The following is a 17,143-nucleotide window of genomic DNA, read 5'->3' as shown; positions in this document are numbered from 1 at the left end:
ATGTTCTGCTGAAAAGAAATGGTTTCAGTTCACATACTCCTAGAGGCAAAATACTGGAAAAGTATTGCCAATACTAATCTGTACACCATACAGAAGTACATATGACTTCAGCACTTACGCTGCAGTGATGGTCAATGCTGCGCCTATGTCCCACCAATATTGTACAAGATCTCAACATTTATGTCTTAAGAGTTTCTGCAAATTCACTGTCTTTATCATCAAATTATTCATAGATGGATAGAAATTTATCAACCCAGGATGCGAAGGCAAAATGTTTTCATGGCGTACAGGAAAATCAAAGTTTTTATAACAGCCCAGAGAACCAGCTGTTCTAGCTGTTGTGTTCACCTATCTGTTGCTAAGCTGTTCCCTGCAGCCTTCAAACAACAGTCTGGCTTTATTAATATTGCCATGCAAAACAAGTCAATAAGCTTTTTGGGAGAACAAGAATTGGGCAGGAATTAGAAAATAAAGATAAATTAATGCTGGCATTTTCTGATATATGCCAAGCCAATTTGGAAAATAAGTCCAAAGGAGACTCTAGATTGTGTTGTCTGACCTTCTATACCCTTACAGCTTCTAAATCTAGTTGAGCCGAGCCAAATGACTTTTGTTTCTCTAAATCAAATTTCTATGAAATCAGTTTTCTTGCAAAGTATCTGTCATGACTTAAAATTAAGAAATTTGCCATTTCAAACATTTTTCACAATGGTTGACAAACATCAGTCCACTATTAGTAACTAAAGTGTGAATGTACTTCCAGTTTGTTTTGACTTCAGCTTCCCTCATTAATTGTTATTTTGTCATTCTTCCCTATGCTTCCCTATGCTGCCCCTCTGGCTAATAAACTGAGCAAATAAAATCTATTAAATCTGATTACAAAACATTTTCCCCAGTGATCAGCTGATGTTTGCATTTTTTCCTGGCACCCTTGACGACTTGTCTGTGTCTCACTTGAAATAAACATGGCAGAAGCAAGTTCAAGAGAGTAGTTCGGTCACTTTTCTGCCAAAATAATTTTTTTGCTCCCATGAGCCTCCCTACACATTTAGGCATTTTTGTTTGAAAAGATACGGTTGTACAACCTGCCAAAGGATCTTTTTCTTCTGTCAGCATAAAAGCTGTAATTGCAAACTAGCCCCAAATAATTTTTTTCTGCATACTCTGACACTCAGGGCTAGGCTCATTGAAGGATGTTAATGGTGACTTGTTAAAAGTGACAGAAACACCTTGTAAGTGACTAATCAAAATTATGTGAAATTGTTGGTGGAAAAGAAACATTCAACAAACTTTCTGCTGGCACTAAATTCCCTTTCTCCTCACTCTGATACGTGACTGGGCTGTCTCAGTGCACTTGAAAAATAAGTCTTGAAAAAAAGTATGGGCAGATTCTGTTGAAGAAAATACCTGCAGCTCCGTACAAAGCTGGGACAACGTCTCTTCCACAGATAGCTCCTCTAGGGAAAAAACACAAAGAAAGAAATCAGATTTGAGAACAGTAGCTGTGAAATGTTAATACTCTGCTGTTTATTCATGTGAGAAATAGGTCATTTGATATTCTTCCCCAACAGACAAGTTTCTGTTTGGATGTAGGCACTCCACAACCCATCTTGTCCTTCTAGAGGTGCAGGTACAACTTCTGCCCATGTAACTTGGACCACTAAACCTGTAGAAGTTCTGGAAGGTTGTTGTCAGGACAAAACCAACAGAATTTGGCTTTTTATTGTCTACCATCTCTTTTACTAGACATTTGCTTATTAGCCTTTGGTATTTATGGCCAACTCTAGAACCGAATGCAAAGTCTCACCATTGCAAAGTCTGAGCATATGATGTGCAAGAAATGGTTCTCCCTATTGTGCTACGCAGGACTGTGTAAGCCATACCAGATGTCTGACGAGTAAAAGATTGGGCAGCTCTGTGCTGCCTTCTGGAGTGTGAAGTACCTCTCCACTCCCACAGCAAGCAGCAGTGCTTTGATCTAGTCCTGAGAGAATCCAGCACAGGGACACTCAACTTTAAATGCACCACAGACTATAAGCAGACTTAAATGCACCAAGGACATAAATCAACTCTCCAACTTTGGCAGCTTGATTTTGCAATGCGGAACTTTCTAATAGAATCCGTAAAGAAACAAAGCAGAACTACCAATATCCTCCCCAATCCCCAAATGACTCTTCTAAGGAATGGGAAAGGACGGACTGAGATGGGTAATGCATTGTAAAGATCCATCCTCAGCTGGTAAAATTTCGGAAACAATCATTCCCACTTTTAATGTCTAAACTAAGCTATTATTTTATTTTTTTTTAATCTACTACTCAGGGAGCTAGAGAAAAGAATTAAGAAAGTCTGCAGAGATTTATAGTCTTGGATTTATCTTAACTATCTTTAGAAACCTATGATGAGATTAATATGACCAAATACCGATGTTTACAACTGAATGAGTCATTTGCATTCTCCCCCTGGTCAGTGGAAAAAAGTGAGCAAGTACAAGGTGCAGTTCATGCCATCCCAAGGTAGAAAGCGCTACTTGTCAGACAACATATTTTATTGTCCTAAATGAGCCTGTTTCTCCCCAGTGATTGTAAGGAGACAGGTATAAAAATTTCTTTAATATTCATCATACTGTGTGAATCTTACATCCCATGATTTTGCTGAGTTTTGCAACAGGAGTCAGAAGATTAGCCTTAAAATCAAATCTTTGATAAATTTTCAGACTGTGAATAAAATGATGCAAACAGCGCTCTTCTCATGAGGCAAAAAACCTGCATTTGCATTTAGCAAATTTGCATGCATTACAACAAGCACATTTGCAAATGAAGTGCCTGCTTTGGTACCAGTAGTCATTTGAAAACCAAGCTAATTGTATTTAGAAAGCCTGTACGTGGGTAGTTCTTGAGTTGTGGTCAACCAACCTTACATAACTGCCATCACCCAACCTATATACCTGTCCAGGTGAGACACAAATCATCTGTTAATGTGCTTGATAACCAAGATGCCTGAAGCATGAGTTTTGTTGCATGTTGGATTCTGCCTGAGAGCTCATAAGTTACAAATAAAAATGCTGCACTTTTTTTTTTTTTTTTTGGTCTCAAAACTAGAATGAATAACACAGTATGTCCTCTTCCCACTCTATGAGTTTTAGGCTATCCTGAAGGGAAATATATATTGGGGAACAATACATGAAGTGGAAAATAGGAGCTATCAAGCTCATAAGTCTGTAGAGCACAATGTATTATGTTTGAGAGCTCTTGTACACAAGCACTATACAGTGAAACAGGAAAATGTTTTATGCTCTCTTCTTAAATCTGCTGGCCAATGCAATCAACTCTCCTAATATAATTATTTCTGCAACAAACTGATAACTTCAAAACCTGTATACAGAAATACAAAGACACAAAACCACAGATGTGAAATCATGAGCCACATTCCTTGAATTCAAAGAAACAGGTGGGAGTGCAGGAATTAGTCAGGGATGCGCCTCATTTTCACAGAAGCTCATACTGTCATTACAAACATGACTAAACACAAATTACAGAGCTCCATTCCGCACATCCAGCTAGCCAGCACTTGTACAATGGTCCCAACAGGCCTGACCAGCCAAAAAATGCTTCTGCCAAACCCAGAAAATCTATTAAACAATTGAATTAGGAAGAAAAACAGAATAATTTTTAAAAGCAAGATGTAATTATGTAATTGGCAGGGAAGAAATATATTGAAAGAGTAAATGAGGGAGTATGTTTCAAAAACACTCATATCACCTTTCAGATTTTTCTTTTTAGTTTTTAAAAAAATGTTTTTTCGAGAGGAAAAAGAAATGCTAGAGTCTTCCCCAGATCTCATGGCAATTCAGAACTGGAAGTTCAAGTCTTTAAAAAGCAACTGAGATGAAAAATCACTGAAAGGCAAGTATTTTGAACAAATTGTCAAAAAAAATTTACCCTTCTACACATCAGGCCACTTCCAGTTTCTATAAAAGAATTTACATAATCTGAGACAGCAGTCATCTTTAATGGTGTGCCAGTATAAACACTAATCAGAAAACAGGGACAAAAATCCTCTAAAATCTCAGAACAGCCCAAGAACTTTGGTACTAAAATGTGTATTGAAAAAGCAGCACTGTACAATATTCAGTGATTTTAAATGTCTGTTCACTTACCCAACTTCAGCTGTGGTAAATCAGGGATCTCCTTCATTATGAGGGTGTAGTACATGTGAAGTCCTCTTTGAGCATTGAAGAGCAGAAGACAGAGGTCCTTATGCCATTTGTATGCATGCTGCATGCAGTTTTCAGATGGGACATAAAAGCTGCCCTGTGTAACAAAAATATCAAGAAAATACAATACAGAGATTAAAATTCATGGTCTCCATTTGCCTTCAGGTTTCCACAAAAATCCAGTTGTGGGCAGCCTTTCATTTCTAATCAAGCAGTTGACACCAAAGAGAGATTTTAAACATTCCTACCTCCTAGCCATCTAACTAGCTAGATGTGTAACCATAGTAGTATCTCATTCTATATGTACATTTTGCCCAAACCATACCAAAACTATTAGATCCCAGCAACGCTGTCACATGTACAAAGACCCTCAGTCCAAACAGTCCAACAGAGAAGTCCGACTCTGTCCTTCACACATGTCCCACTGTGGACCCGATATCTCCCCACAATGCAGATAGTGCCGTGCAAAAACACATCCTCTCTGCTACAGAAGAAGAGGTGGAAAGGACTATAAAGATGGATACAGTCACTTTCCTTTTTCCTCATATCCTCTTAACCACTTCTGCAAAGGTTGTAGCTTCATGGTATCATGGTAGGTTTTGTTATGAGTATTAGTGAAAAAAATGCAGATGGCATTCTTATTCTAACAACTAATATGAGCTACTCCGTACTCCAGGATCAACGTCTGGATTAGCGTGTCTCTTGTGGGAGGAGGTGTAGTTGGATAGATCACAGCATGTTTAACACAAAAATTTCCAAACAACACATTTACACTTAGAACATAAGCTGAGTTTCCATTAAAGTGTAATAAATCAAAAGTTTTCACCACTGTCAAAAAACCCCACTTGTAGAAATTACTCATATTTGAAATTTATACTGCTCAGACTTAAAATAAAACTATTTATTAAACTGTGGTTTTGTGCCCAGGATTTCATGGAGTTGGCAAGGAGTAGTACGACAACTATCAGTAACAGCTCATGTTTCTGAAGTCTCTGTATGTGTTTTACAAATTTTATCCAGTGATGCAGTAGAAAGGTGTGTGAGCACTTGCAATCAATGGTAATATCTGGTTGTTGTTCCCTCAAACAGAAGCTATCTGCATTGCAGGAGAATAAAGGGTTATGAAAACAGTGAAGTGAAAAAGTCATCTAGGTGTCCTGTCCTTGAACTCTATGAAATATTAGGTAAAATGAGAATACATCTAGATCTGCTTTTCACAGCATATGGGCTGCACAAGGCACCAGGATAGGACTCTCACTGTTTCAAGGCTATGGAGAAACGTGAACAATCTACAACTTAGTCCACTGCTGATCACTGATGAGGTAAGAATACCATTCCTACATGCTAGCTATGTACTGACTGCGTTTGTGGATGCTATACAATAGCTATACATCCCCAGGAGCAACCGTGAAGACTCCCCAGTACATCTCCTGTGTTGTTCTTCCTTTAACTTCCCTAAAGCTCTTAGCTTGAGCTGGGATGTTTCGTCATGCAAATCTTTAAGGTGTTAACTAGTATTCTGTGGTAGACATGAAGGCGACTGCCCATCTTGACCCACAGAGAAATGGCTGATGATAATTGAGGGAGTTAGTTGTTCTTGGAAGGTTTCAAAATCTCCAGCTTCAGCATGAATCTATTTCACTCTCACCATGGAATATAGAAAAAGGGAACATAAAGAAATGCTGCTGGAAACAACAGAAAATTGGAAGTGGATTGATATACAGTGTCATGAAAAAATGTCTTCTTTTATAATCCATTGCTGATTTTTTTAGGCAAAAATTGCTCTGGCATTTCAATGCTACACTGACGAGCACAAGGAAGAATGTGAGATAATTTCATAGTTTCATCAAGAGCACTGAGTACAATCACAACAGACAAGTTAAATTTCTTCTAGCATTGCTATCCATCAAAATGTAAACTTTCTTCTAATAACTGTAAGATATGGATGATACACGTGTGCATAGATGGCTGAAAAGATTGCTCGCAGGTCTCCTTTCTCTTCCTGTCCCAGCTCTCTGGGAGAAATATCTGTGACAAAGAAAGGTGCTGTGCTTTGAGAATGCCATTGCTTGGGAGGAACAGCACTGCACGGTCGCAATTCAAGGCAATGCCAAGCAGGCACAGTCCAGGCATGAGAAAGAGGCCATATCATTAAGCTGAAGCATTTTGATGAAACTCTATTAAATGGCAACCAACTTTGAAACCCCATTGTTTAATGGGAACATCCAGCCTCATTTGAAAAATCATCTCGTCAAGGTGGAAAGTGAATGCAATAGAAAAAAGACGCCAAGCTCCGAATTTCTGGTCCTTCAGTGACTGAAAGACATTACTGCTCTCACAGGACTGTTTCTTCTGAAAGCTGTCACACACATACATGATGCAGAGCAGGACATAAAAACAATTATTAAACCCACCTCGGGGACAGTTTAAACTAATGTGAACTAAGGTCTGTGCATCCTTGTCTGCAGGGATTCCAGCAGGACAGGCATCTGTCAGATGATGGTATTATAAACCACTGCAGCTAAATCAGCTTATCCGTCACTGTTCAGTAAGCTCGGAAATGTCAAGAAATGTCTTCCTTTGGGATGGCCTGAAGATTGCAAACCTTCCACATTCACTATTTTAATTGCATCTCCTGTGCATTTATTTAGTGGTCCCCCATTTGCTCAGTTATAGCCTGAAACAGGGATTCAGACTACAATACTAACAAATCAAGTTCAGTAACAAACACGGCACATGCTGTTCTAAGGAAAAAAACTGCCGTAAAACTAGCAGTCAGGAAAACCAGTGTCTATGACCCATTAAACAGCTACAAAGTGCTCAGCTCTCCGGGTTTCTTGAATCAGGATGACAGATACTGGTTTACTTCTGATGAAGACAAAACTCCTATTAAAACAAAAGTCCATATTGAAGCTGACAATCCCAGCTTGCACAAAGTGTGATGGCTGCCGTGGACTTGTAATATTCATTGTAAAAGTACATGTTAGTTTCTTTTGTAAAGATTCTCATAACCTTTTGAGTTAATTCCTTTGGTCTACTGTTATTTAAATCTCATTAGTTGGCAGGTAGACAGATATTTCTATGTTAGTTTTAAAATGCGTCTGCACTAATTTCCTTTTCCAAGACTCTCTCTGTCTGTAACAGTAGACCATATCTCTGGCTTTTGCCCTTTTCTACTTCTGACAATTTTGGGAGCAAATGAATGCCCAACAAATCTTCACTTCAAGACTTAGCACCTAAAGGTATTCTGATAGCAAAGATGGATGACAACACAGAAGCTAACAGCACTGACACCAGAGGAAAGTATGACTTCCACTGTGCCAACATCATTAGAGGCAAAATAGATCAAGAAAGTCAAGACATGATGGGAAAAAGAGGCAGTCAGGAAAACAATTCAAACAACTGCAAATAATGCTGATAATTAAAGACTCTGCGATGAATTGTTTTAAGAATTGTTTTTTTCTTGGGATATTTGAAAGAACATCAACTGTCTTGACCCAAGATGGAAAAAAATATGTCCCATCAGCTGCCAAATGAGATTATTTTCCAGTATCTATCTGATGAACTCAGAAATGAGATGGAGGGCCTACAAGAAAGCTGGAGAGGGACTGTTTACAAGGGCATGCAGAGATAGGACAAGGGGTAATGGCCTTAAAGTGAAGGAGGGCAGACTTAGATTAGATATAAGAAAGAAATTCTTCTTTATGAGGGTGGTGAGGCACTGGAACAGGTTGCCCAGAGAAGCTGCGGATGCCCCCTCCCTGGAAGTGTTCAAGGCCAGGTTGGATGGGGCTTTGGTCAATCTGGTCTAGTAGAGGGCATTCCTGCCCATGGCAGGGGGTTGGGACTAGATGATCTTTGAGGTCCCTTCCAACCCAAACCATTCTATGATTCTATGAGAATCCTTTTTATGCTGAGCAAGTTACCAGTAGAGAGGTAGTCATATTACCAAAACCTACAACTACTGACCTCAAGAGAAGGAAAAGTTTTACCAACTTTGGAGACTGAACTAGTCCTGTGAGTTCTAGATTTGGAAAACTATAGACAAGGAAGTTGATAAGGTTGTAACTTGTGTAATCTCCTATAGAAGATGTTTTGTTGTGCTCCCCAAACTAGAAGCGAGGCATCAGACTGAATGTATTATACTTGAATGTAAAATCATGGAATCACAAAATCATTTAGGTTGGAAAAGACCCTTAAAATCATTGAATCCTACTGTAAAACTATCACTGCCAAGTCCATCTACTAAACCATGTCCCTAAGCACCACATCTACACATTTTTTAAATACCTCCAGGGATGGTGACTCAACCACTTCCCTGGGCATCCTGTTCCAATGCTTGACAACCCTTTCAGTGAAGAAATTTTTCCTAATATCCAACCTAAATGTCCCCTGGCGCAACTTGAGGCTGTTTCCTCATCCTATCCTTTGCTACATGTGAGAAGAAACTGACGCCACCTGGCTACAACCTCCTTTCAGATAGTTGTAGAAAGCAATAAGGTGTCCCTCAGGCTCCTTTTCTTTCTCCAGGCTAAACAACCCCAGTTCCCTTATCCACTCCTCATAAGACTTGTTCTTTAGACCCTTCACCAGTTTTGTTGCTGGCAAAGGGTCTAGAGACCCTTATTTGGACACAGTCCAGCACCTCAATGTCTTTCTTGTAGTGAGGGGCCCAAAACTGAACACAGTACTCACCAGTGCTGAGTACAGGAGGACAATTACTTCCCTAGTCCTGCCGGCCACACTATGCAAAATGCTTCATATTTCCATGCTTCTCATTTGCGACATAGAGAAACTAATTTTCCTAAGTGTCAGGTGAGCACCTAAGGGTACACATTATATCAAAAAAGGATATATCACTTAACGTATGTTTGCAGGGTGTCATAAAAAATCATGTACATATAGCCTTTTCTCCGTTCCTCAGTTTACTGAGGAATGATGACATAAAGAAAAACCTAGTTAAATGCCAGATAAAAACAACTGCCTAGTGTTTTGGAAATGTAAAGTCTTCAGTTCAATTTGATCATGTTCTGCAAAGCTAGATCCCAACACTGGACCATCACTGTCCCTCGTCCATCTGCCCTCTAAGATGTTGTTCTTCTCGATTTACCCAGCCAAGTAAAATAGCCTACAAAATCAACAACCCCAAACAAACTAAACATTCTTGACAATATCCCTGCTGAATACATTTAAATAAATCAGCCTTTTAAATGAATAGGTTTCCTGTGTAATGCTCTTTCAGTCAACAGATTTCTCCTATAATTAGAGTGTATTACTTTATAAATGTACTTTTCCTTTATAATAAGAGAAAGAAAAATTACTTGAGAAAAGCAAACATTGTAATTAAATAAGGTTCATGACAATTCATTATTCAAATGCAGAGAACAATTTGTGAATATCCACTTCCAGTGTACTAAATCCATCTAATATCAAAAGGCACCAATTGGATTTTATGCTTTGTAATATACAGTAAGTTGCTTGTATTTGTTTTGTATTAAAGTAATTTGAGAAGCTATGTTAACTATGTGCAATGTTCAACAATAGCACTAACAGTTGGTAAATTAGACTCTTAACATTCAACCTAATTCAAAACAGCATTTCACAATTCAAATTCAAATTCAAATTACTTGCGAAGAATTTTAAGACACTAAAAAGCCATTCCAGACTAAGTAGACAGGTTTTGCAGGCTACAGCAGTATTTCATTAGCAGACAGAACTAGCCTACCTCGCCTGTTTCTGGTGAAGATCTAGAGAACTGGTTGAAACAGAGGAACTAATCTCAGCATCCCAAGATAAATGCAGTTTCTGAGACCACAGTGTCTTCCCATTTGTCTGCATGCCCATATTGGTCACCTAACATAAATTTTATTGTAGCTTGAAACTCACTGACCAAGGAGATTCTTCATCTCTACTTTGGAGACTGTTTTCTAGGATAGGATATTTCCTGTTATTTGGTGGTTGGAAATGAAATTATACTTATGGCTTGAGCTAATATATTAGTGTTTATACCTCATTATAATTTTTTGAAAAAAAAAAAGAGGATTAAAAGATAACAATTTCTGGTAATTATGTACATGACTGAACCATACGGGCAGAATACTCTTTCACATGTGTAGAAACACAAGTGACAAAGAGAGATATTTGTATTTTATAATTTAAAAAAAAGGCAAAGCACAAAAAGAACCAGGAGTTGTATCATGCAGCTTATATTATGCCAATTGTCTTATACTTGTTAATTATTTCACAAATATTTATATCTTTGTTAAAAAAAAAAAAACAAACATACCCCCCCCCCCAAAAAAAAAAAAAAAAAAGCCCCGAACAAACAAATAAACCCTAATTTATTTGGAACTTTGCATCAGGTAACACTTGCATAGGAATCCAATCTCTTGAACAGGACGGTTGCTGTCCAGAGGATGATGCAAGTCTCCATTGCAAGGGTCCTTACAGTGATCTTCAGCAGGATAATGGGAGACTCTGCCTATGGTTGTTCTGCTGAATTCCTACATCCAGCCAGGCTGTGGTCCTGTGTGACCACTCCAGCACATGCATCACCCATTTTTTTTAGTATCTTAAACTACATACAAAATATCTCATTAATATTTCAACTGTTTATGAAAGACTGTTCTAGAAAGACCTCTGCATCAATACTTCCTATTGACCATCCACAAGTGTTTTATCTGTGTTCAGTTTGGTCACTTCTGCATCAGGAACCTCCCAGCAGAATCTCTGGGACAGCCAGCTTGACCATCCAGGATGATTGTCACTACACCAAAGTACACAAGTTGTACTGGTCAGCTTTTCTAGGAGCTGCTTGGAGGAATCTCTGGGTCTGATCAAAATTCCCACCCAAAAAGATTCTACAGCAATGAGTTAATGATGGTCCTAATTGTTGTCATTTTCTCTCAGGTTGATCCATTATCTCATCCATGTTGGTGACAAACTGAGGAGTTCCTAAACCACCAACGAATTACCATCTGAGTGTCCATATAGACACAACCCAGATACCTTACTATTCTAGAACTACAGGATGAACTTAATGTTCATATTTATAACAGGTTTATAACTCAATAGATAGCTCTTTCCACGTACAATAAAATGCTTTATTTTACAGAAATGGACAAATGCTTTCAGAAGCACAATTTCCAGAAGATTCATATTACTTATATTGCAGTTAAGACAGAGATCTCAATAAAAACAGAAGGTGTACTGTATCTAGCCCTCCACAGAGTGCAAACATAGATTTACTAAATGGTTAAAATTATTTTAGTTTTTCATTTCTCCTGACCTTTGCTTCTCTTCCTTCTTTTTTATTTCTTGCTGAGCAACCAATAGTAGAGCCACAGATGTTCCCTTTTCATGTGACGGGACAGACATGACCACGCATGTCGAGGGAGATATGATATATCCCTGTTAAATCAGTGTTGTGAATATAAAATCTACAGCTTGAGCACAGGGCACCAGTGGTGGGAGACGGCAAGTTCTTACCCTATTTACTGAAACTGGTTGCATGTCAGAAATTATTTTTGTCTTAGAGAGGTTATCACATAAATATTTTAAATTGAACTCTAAGAGAAGACCGAAGAGGCAAAGAATGTCTTCTGAGCTCCAAAGCAGTTCCTATGGCAAAAATTACACGAAATCCAAAGGTACCTTGATGATTTCAAATGAAGTACTTTCAATGAGAATGTTTCATGAGAAAGAAAAAACCCAGAAAAATCCTACGTTTTGGCTGACTAAGAATATTTTTATAAATATATATGGTATATGTATAAAAAACCCCATATGTATACACGTGTGTGTATATATATATTTGAATTTCCATTCAGCTGTGGAAAAAAAAACAAATCAAAATGACTCCCCCTCGTCAATTCACTCATTAGTAGAAAATAACTTCTAGATCCCTGTGCCAGACAGTGAAAAATTATTGGCAAATCTGAAACTATAGTATAGGTCAAAGACATGAAAGTCCACAGTGGCCAAACTGTGGATGCCATTCTGTGGTGACATGCTGTTTCTTCTCAGCCTGGTTTCCTCAGCAAACACTGCATATGCAATCATGGTGTCTGTGTATGTGTCACTCTGCCAGTGCTCCCAGCAAGTTTTCTCAGTGGCAGCTGAATTTAGCCTTCTCTGAGAGATAAGAAAAAGTCCCCAAGATATTAAATGCCTGAAGGTGTGGTGACAACGGGCAGCCAAGAAACAAAAGGGACTTTCAATATTTATCTAACAGAAAGACTGCAGACTATATATAACAGGCATAGTACACAAACCTTGATCCTATCTGGCGGAAAAACAATACATCTCTATGTTCTCCATCTGTCAGCAGCAGATCTGTGAACACAGAACTTTCTTGAGGGGTGGGTGACAGCCACATAAGCCAGCTCCTATAATCCTCATTCCTCTAATATCCACTAATAGGAAGACAATATGCTTATGGGAGAAACAGTTATGGAAAATTGGGAAGATTAAGTACCTTCCATTAAAGAAAGTGAAAGTTGGAACCAAGCATGCAAGATAGACATATTGGACTGGGATGCACTTGAATGTGTGTATTCTATCAACTTAATAAATTGCCTTGCTTGTATTGATTTACTAGTCTGCTATATAATATGATGGTTCATTACCCAAAGCTCTAAAATAAAAGAAAAATAAAACAACTGTATCATATTTACCTTTGATTTATATGACACTAGTAACACTAATCAAAAGTGTCAATAAAGGACAATAGTTAGAAAGAAATTGACAATATATGGAACTATTTATGCTTTGCCTCTCTCTAAATCTGTTATGTAAGAAAATGTAGACTGGTATTACATAAATACAAGATATAATTTGACATTTATATTAACTCTTAGAGTTACTTTGTCAAAATCACTGGGATGATAATGCAGCAGAAAAAATATGTGAGACTGGAGTCAGATTCAATGATAATTTACACTTTGTACAAAATTAGCAGGAAGAAAGTATTTGACTTGAGACCCTTGAAAAACAGGAACCATTAGGCTTGAAAAAGAGCCATCCTCTGAACAGGTAGAAGAGAATTATCCTGGTCAGCTCTAACAGCTGTGTCTCAGGGTTTCAATACTATAAGTTACTGTTCAAAACACAAGCCGTAGGTTTCTCAATTACAAGTGGCTGAGAAAGAAGTGGCCAAGAAAGTATTTGATAGGAAAATTTCCATCTAAAAATACCATTTTAGTAAAATGAAAATGCTTCACAGGTCACATTGATTTCCCTTAAAGTTTATCTAGGAGAAAAATCTAGTAAAGCACTGACAATGTTCCAAATGTTTTGTATTGACACTCTTAGAACAAATAATTTTGATTTTTCATTTAAAATAAAAATCCTGCCTTTTTTTTTTTCATTTTCTTTTTCATCAACAACATGTTCAGATAGCAGTATATCATACAGTTTAAAGGTCCAAAACAAAACAAAAAGCTTTCTACCATGCACAGGTGTTTGGGTTTGTTGTGGCTTTTTTCCAGATTTTTCCTTTAGACGACATTTCACAAGTTTTTAATTTCTGTTCAATAGAAATGAAGACAAATTCTGAAATCTCCTCAGCTCATCTGAAATCTCTTTTCCACATCACTTTGAAAACTGAACCTAGTGTCTGGAGGTCATTACATGCTAATGTATCATCTGCAATCATGATGGCTTTTCATGTAAAAGGACACATTCTATAGAAGTCTTTAAACAATTCTGATGATGATGAGTAAGAAGGAAAAAAATTACATTTCCTCCACCTGATGTCTAGGGTTATATATCACCATAGGGAAAATTAAAGCCATAAAAACATTTCTTTAGCAGTAAATTAAGCACTAGGGAAGACATCTCATTAAAGTTAGAGCAGGTGTCTGACAGGAGGCATACTTCTTCCAAGATGAGCACTGAATCATCTGGCATGAAAAAAGTCATATGTTTTCCTTTCCCTCTGTTGGATATATGTATGAAAATGACACATATTAGTCCATATCTTCATCTTGTTATTATTAAGAGTCTGTGTAGGGAACATTCACAAAGCACACTGAAGTATCCTTTGGCTAAGAAATGATACTGCATAGTTATTTTATGGGAAAAAAACAGTAGTTGATTTTCAAATTGTTTGAAAGTAATTTATGCAAAAAAGGGACCAGCCTAGATGAAGAGAGAGAGAAAGAGATAAAAGCTGGTCTTTATATGTCATTTTAATATTTATAAATACATACACACATATAGTGTAAATTCTGACCTCCTAAACAAAATAACACAGCAGAGACATCAAAAAGGGCCTTAATACATTGTTGTTGTGGTTTAACCCCAGCCAGTAACTAAGTACCATTCAGCCGCTCGCTCACCACCCCCTGTAGTGGGATAGGGGAAGAATCGAAATGGAAAAAAAAGGTGAGAAAACTTGTGGGTTGAGATAAAAATGGTTTAATAGGGCAGAAAAGGAAGAGAATGATGATGGTGGTGGTGGTGGTGGTGGTGGTGATAAAAAGAATATAAAAACAAGCCATGCACAGCACAGTTGCTCACCACCCAGAGCCAATGGGCTAGTTCCTGAGCTGCCCAACCTCCTGGTTATATACTGAGCATGATGTCATATGGTGTGGAATATCCCTTTGACCACTTTGGGTCAGCTGTCCCGGCTGTGTCCCCTCCCAGCTTCTTGGGCACCCCCTGCCTTCTCTTTGGCAGGGCAGTGTGAGAACCTGAAAAGTCCTTGACTCTTTGGCAACAACTAAAACATCAGTGTGTTATCAACATTATCCTCATCCTAAATCCAAAACACAGCACTATACCAGCTGCTAGGAATAAAATTAACTCTATCCCAGCTGAAACCAGGACAATTGTCCTTTCTGATTAAAGAGAGTTCATGCTGCTTACTCATGGATAAGGAAAGCAAATCCCTTCCTGTTGCTGCGATCAAACAAGGACCCCTGAGCTGAAGAACTGCCTTGTTATCACACATCGCTGCAGGCAGCAGGTACAAAACCAGTCAAGTTTTAAAAGGACATTTGTTAATATTTTTCTGTCTCTCCCACCTGTATGTACACACTCACACATATAGAAGGCAATACTGTTCAGTGGCGTAATGCAACTGCGCCATCAGAATTCACATTCAGGACAACAGAAAGTAACAGAAATGTTTTGTTTTAACTTTTACATATAGCAACAGGGAAGGATACGTTCAGCTGCTGCTCTGGCTATGGCATACGTGGCTTGATGCTATGTAATCATGCAGGTTAGCAGCTGGAAGAGGAATTTTGCTCTTTGCAGCAATGTTATGTACTGCCTCATATTAAGTACATGAATAAGTAAATAAATAAGTGCATCACAGGTTTTTTATAGCATCCTAATAGTTTTGTTTTAAAAAGTTTGCAATTAATTACATAGACAGCAATGACCACAGGTCTAACATAACCCAGTTTTCTCACATAGGAATGGTGAGAATAGTTGCTAGCAAAACTTTTATATTTGGACTGTAAACATGTCCAGCTCAGCTTATCACCCTGGAGTCCCTTCATAGCACTTAGAGAAACAGGTATTTTTGGAGCATAGTTCATTCCCTCTACTTCAAATTTTGATGTCAGAATGCATAATTCTGTAGAAATGCTCCTTCCTTTCCACAAGCTCTGTATGAAGGAAAATTAAACTAGAAGCTCAGATGCAGAGAATTCAGAGAGGTGCAGAGAAATTCCACCCCAGCACTTACTAAAAAAATAATGAAAGTAATTCATACAGTTTTGAACTGTCCTTTCCTAGTGCACTGTGACATTTTAGGGCTTAGAGGTAACACAGATTCTAATTTAATTTACCTTTTTAATTCTCCAGATTTTGGAGCAAGAATTAGGATTTAATTGAGGGGTTATATTTATGTCAGCCTGGAAATCCTGAAATACCAATGGCAATAAAAAAAACACACGAAGATTAACAGGCTCTGTTTTTATATAGTGGCTGTCATTTATAAAATCTGAAGTGCATCATAAATGTCAGTACCATTTTCTGTGTTTTACATTTGAGAAAACTAATGCTCAGAAAGATCATCTGAGCAACTCTTTTCAGGTGCAGGCAGAGGGAGAGAACTACGGGACATCCTGAATTTAGATAGATATTTTCTTCCCTCAAACAGTACGAATGTTTCAGACATAATGATTTGGATTCTTCACCCAGCGGTAACTGCTGGCTCCAAGGAGCTGACAACCAGTCCCAGAGCATTTGTCAGGGTTTAGTGTGGGCTTGGAAATCCTCTAACTTAGAGAAAAAGCAGGAACTGGAGGGACCTGAGATAGAAGTGAAGAGGCGTGCAGGGAAGTGAAGGTTCCATCTTGTGTTGTCCTCACAGTGTTCCCTGCATGGGAACGGAGGGTATGGCCATGGCGGATACAAGAACCAACTGAAGTTACTTTGCTGGAGCATGTGGGCTAGTTTGGACCTGACAAACAAATAAGTTAAAACCAGTTCTCTTGCAGATGCCATTTCTCTCATAGTGTTTGGCACCATATGCTATTAAATACAGTGAAATTCTATCATACTGCCTGCACCGAACTACTTGGCTCAGTGTGGCTTTATGATGCACAGACCCAGAGCAAATGGTCGCTCTGAAATGCTCTTTATTTAATAAAAGGAACAGCGAGGACCACAGCTTCCTATTTAGAAATGCCAGGCTCTATTAAATACTGCCAGTCACTGCCAGAAAGAAAGTGACTTCAGGCTTGGATCTCTGTTCACGTATGACTAGAGCTACAGGAATAATTGATTTTACAGTTCGATGCCCAAAGTGGGGAAAAAGACCATGTTAGGTCAACTTAGAAATAAAGTATTTCCTTGTTCAAAGTGAAATGAAACACCTTTCTTTTTTCCTTTTTTTTTTTTTTTGTTTTTAAAGACATTTTTAATAGTGATTGAAAGTTAGCTAATTATTGTGGCTTCACATTTCAAGAC

The 17,143-nt window shown here is 38.1% G+C and overlaps 1 protein-coding gene across 1 annotated transcript in view; it reads right to left on the bottom strand.

Annotated features, from left to right (window-relative positions):
- FAM135B (family with sequence similarity 135 member B) overlaps nt 1-17,143 on the bottom strand; it is a 210,309-nt gene that overhangs the window by 23,318 nt on the left and 169,848 nt on the right. Inside the window, exons 8-9 of the mRNA XM_075743262.1 lie at nt 4,157-4,310; nt 1,408-1,457 (exon numbers count right to left, since the gene is read on the bottom strand). Coding sequence (XP_075599377.1) covers nt 1,408-1,457; nt 4,157-4,310 — 204 coding nt within the window. The remainder of the gene's footprint in view (nt 1-1,407; nt 1,458-4,156; nt 4,311-17,143) is intronic.

Source organism: Balearica regulorum, chromosome 2 (assembly GCF_011004875.1).
Source record: "Balearica regulorum gibbericeps isolate bBalReg1 chromosome 2, bBalReg1.pri, whole genome shotgun sequence".
Taxonomy (NCBI): domain Eukaryota; kingdom Metazoa; phylum Chordata; class Aves; order Gruiformes; family Gruidae; genus Balearica; species Balearica regulorum.
Note: the sequence above shows the minus strand (reverse complement) of the source record. Positions and strands in the feature narration are given on the sequence as shown.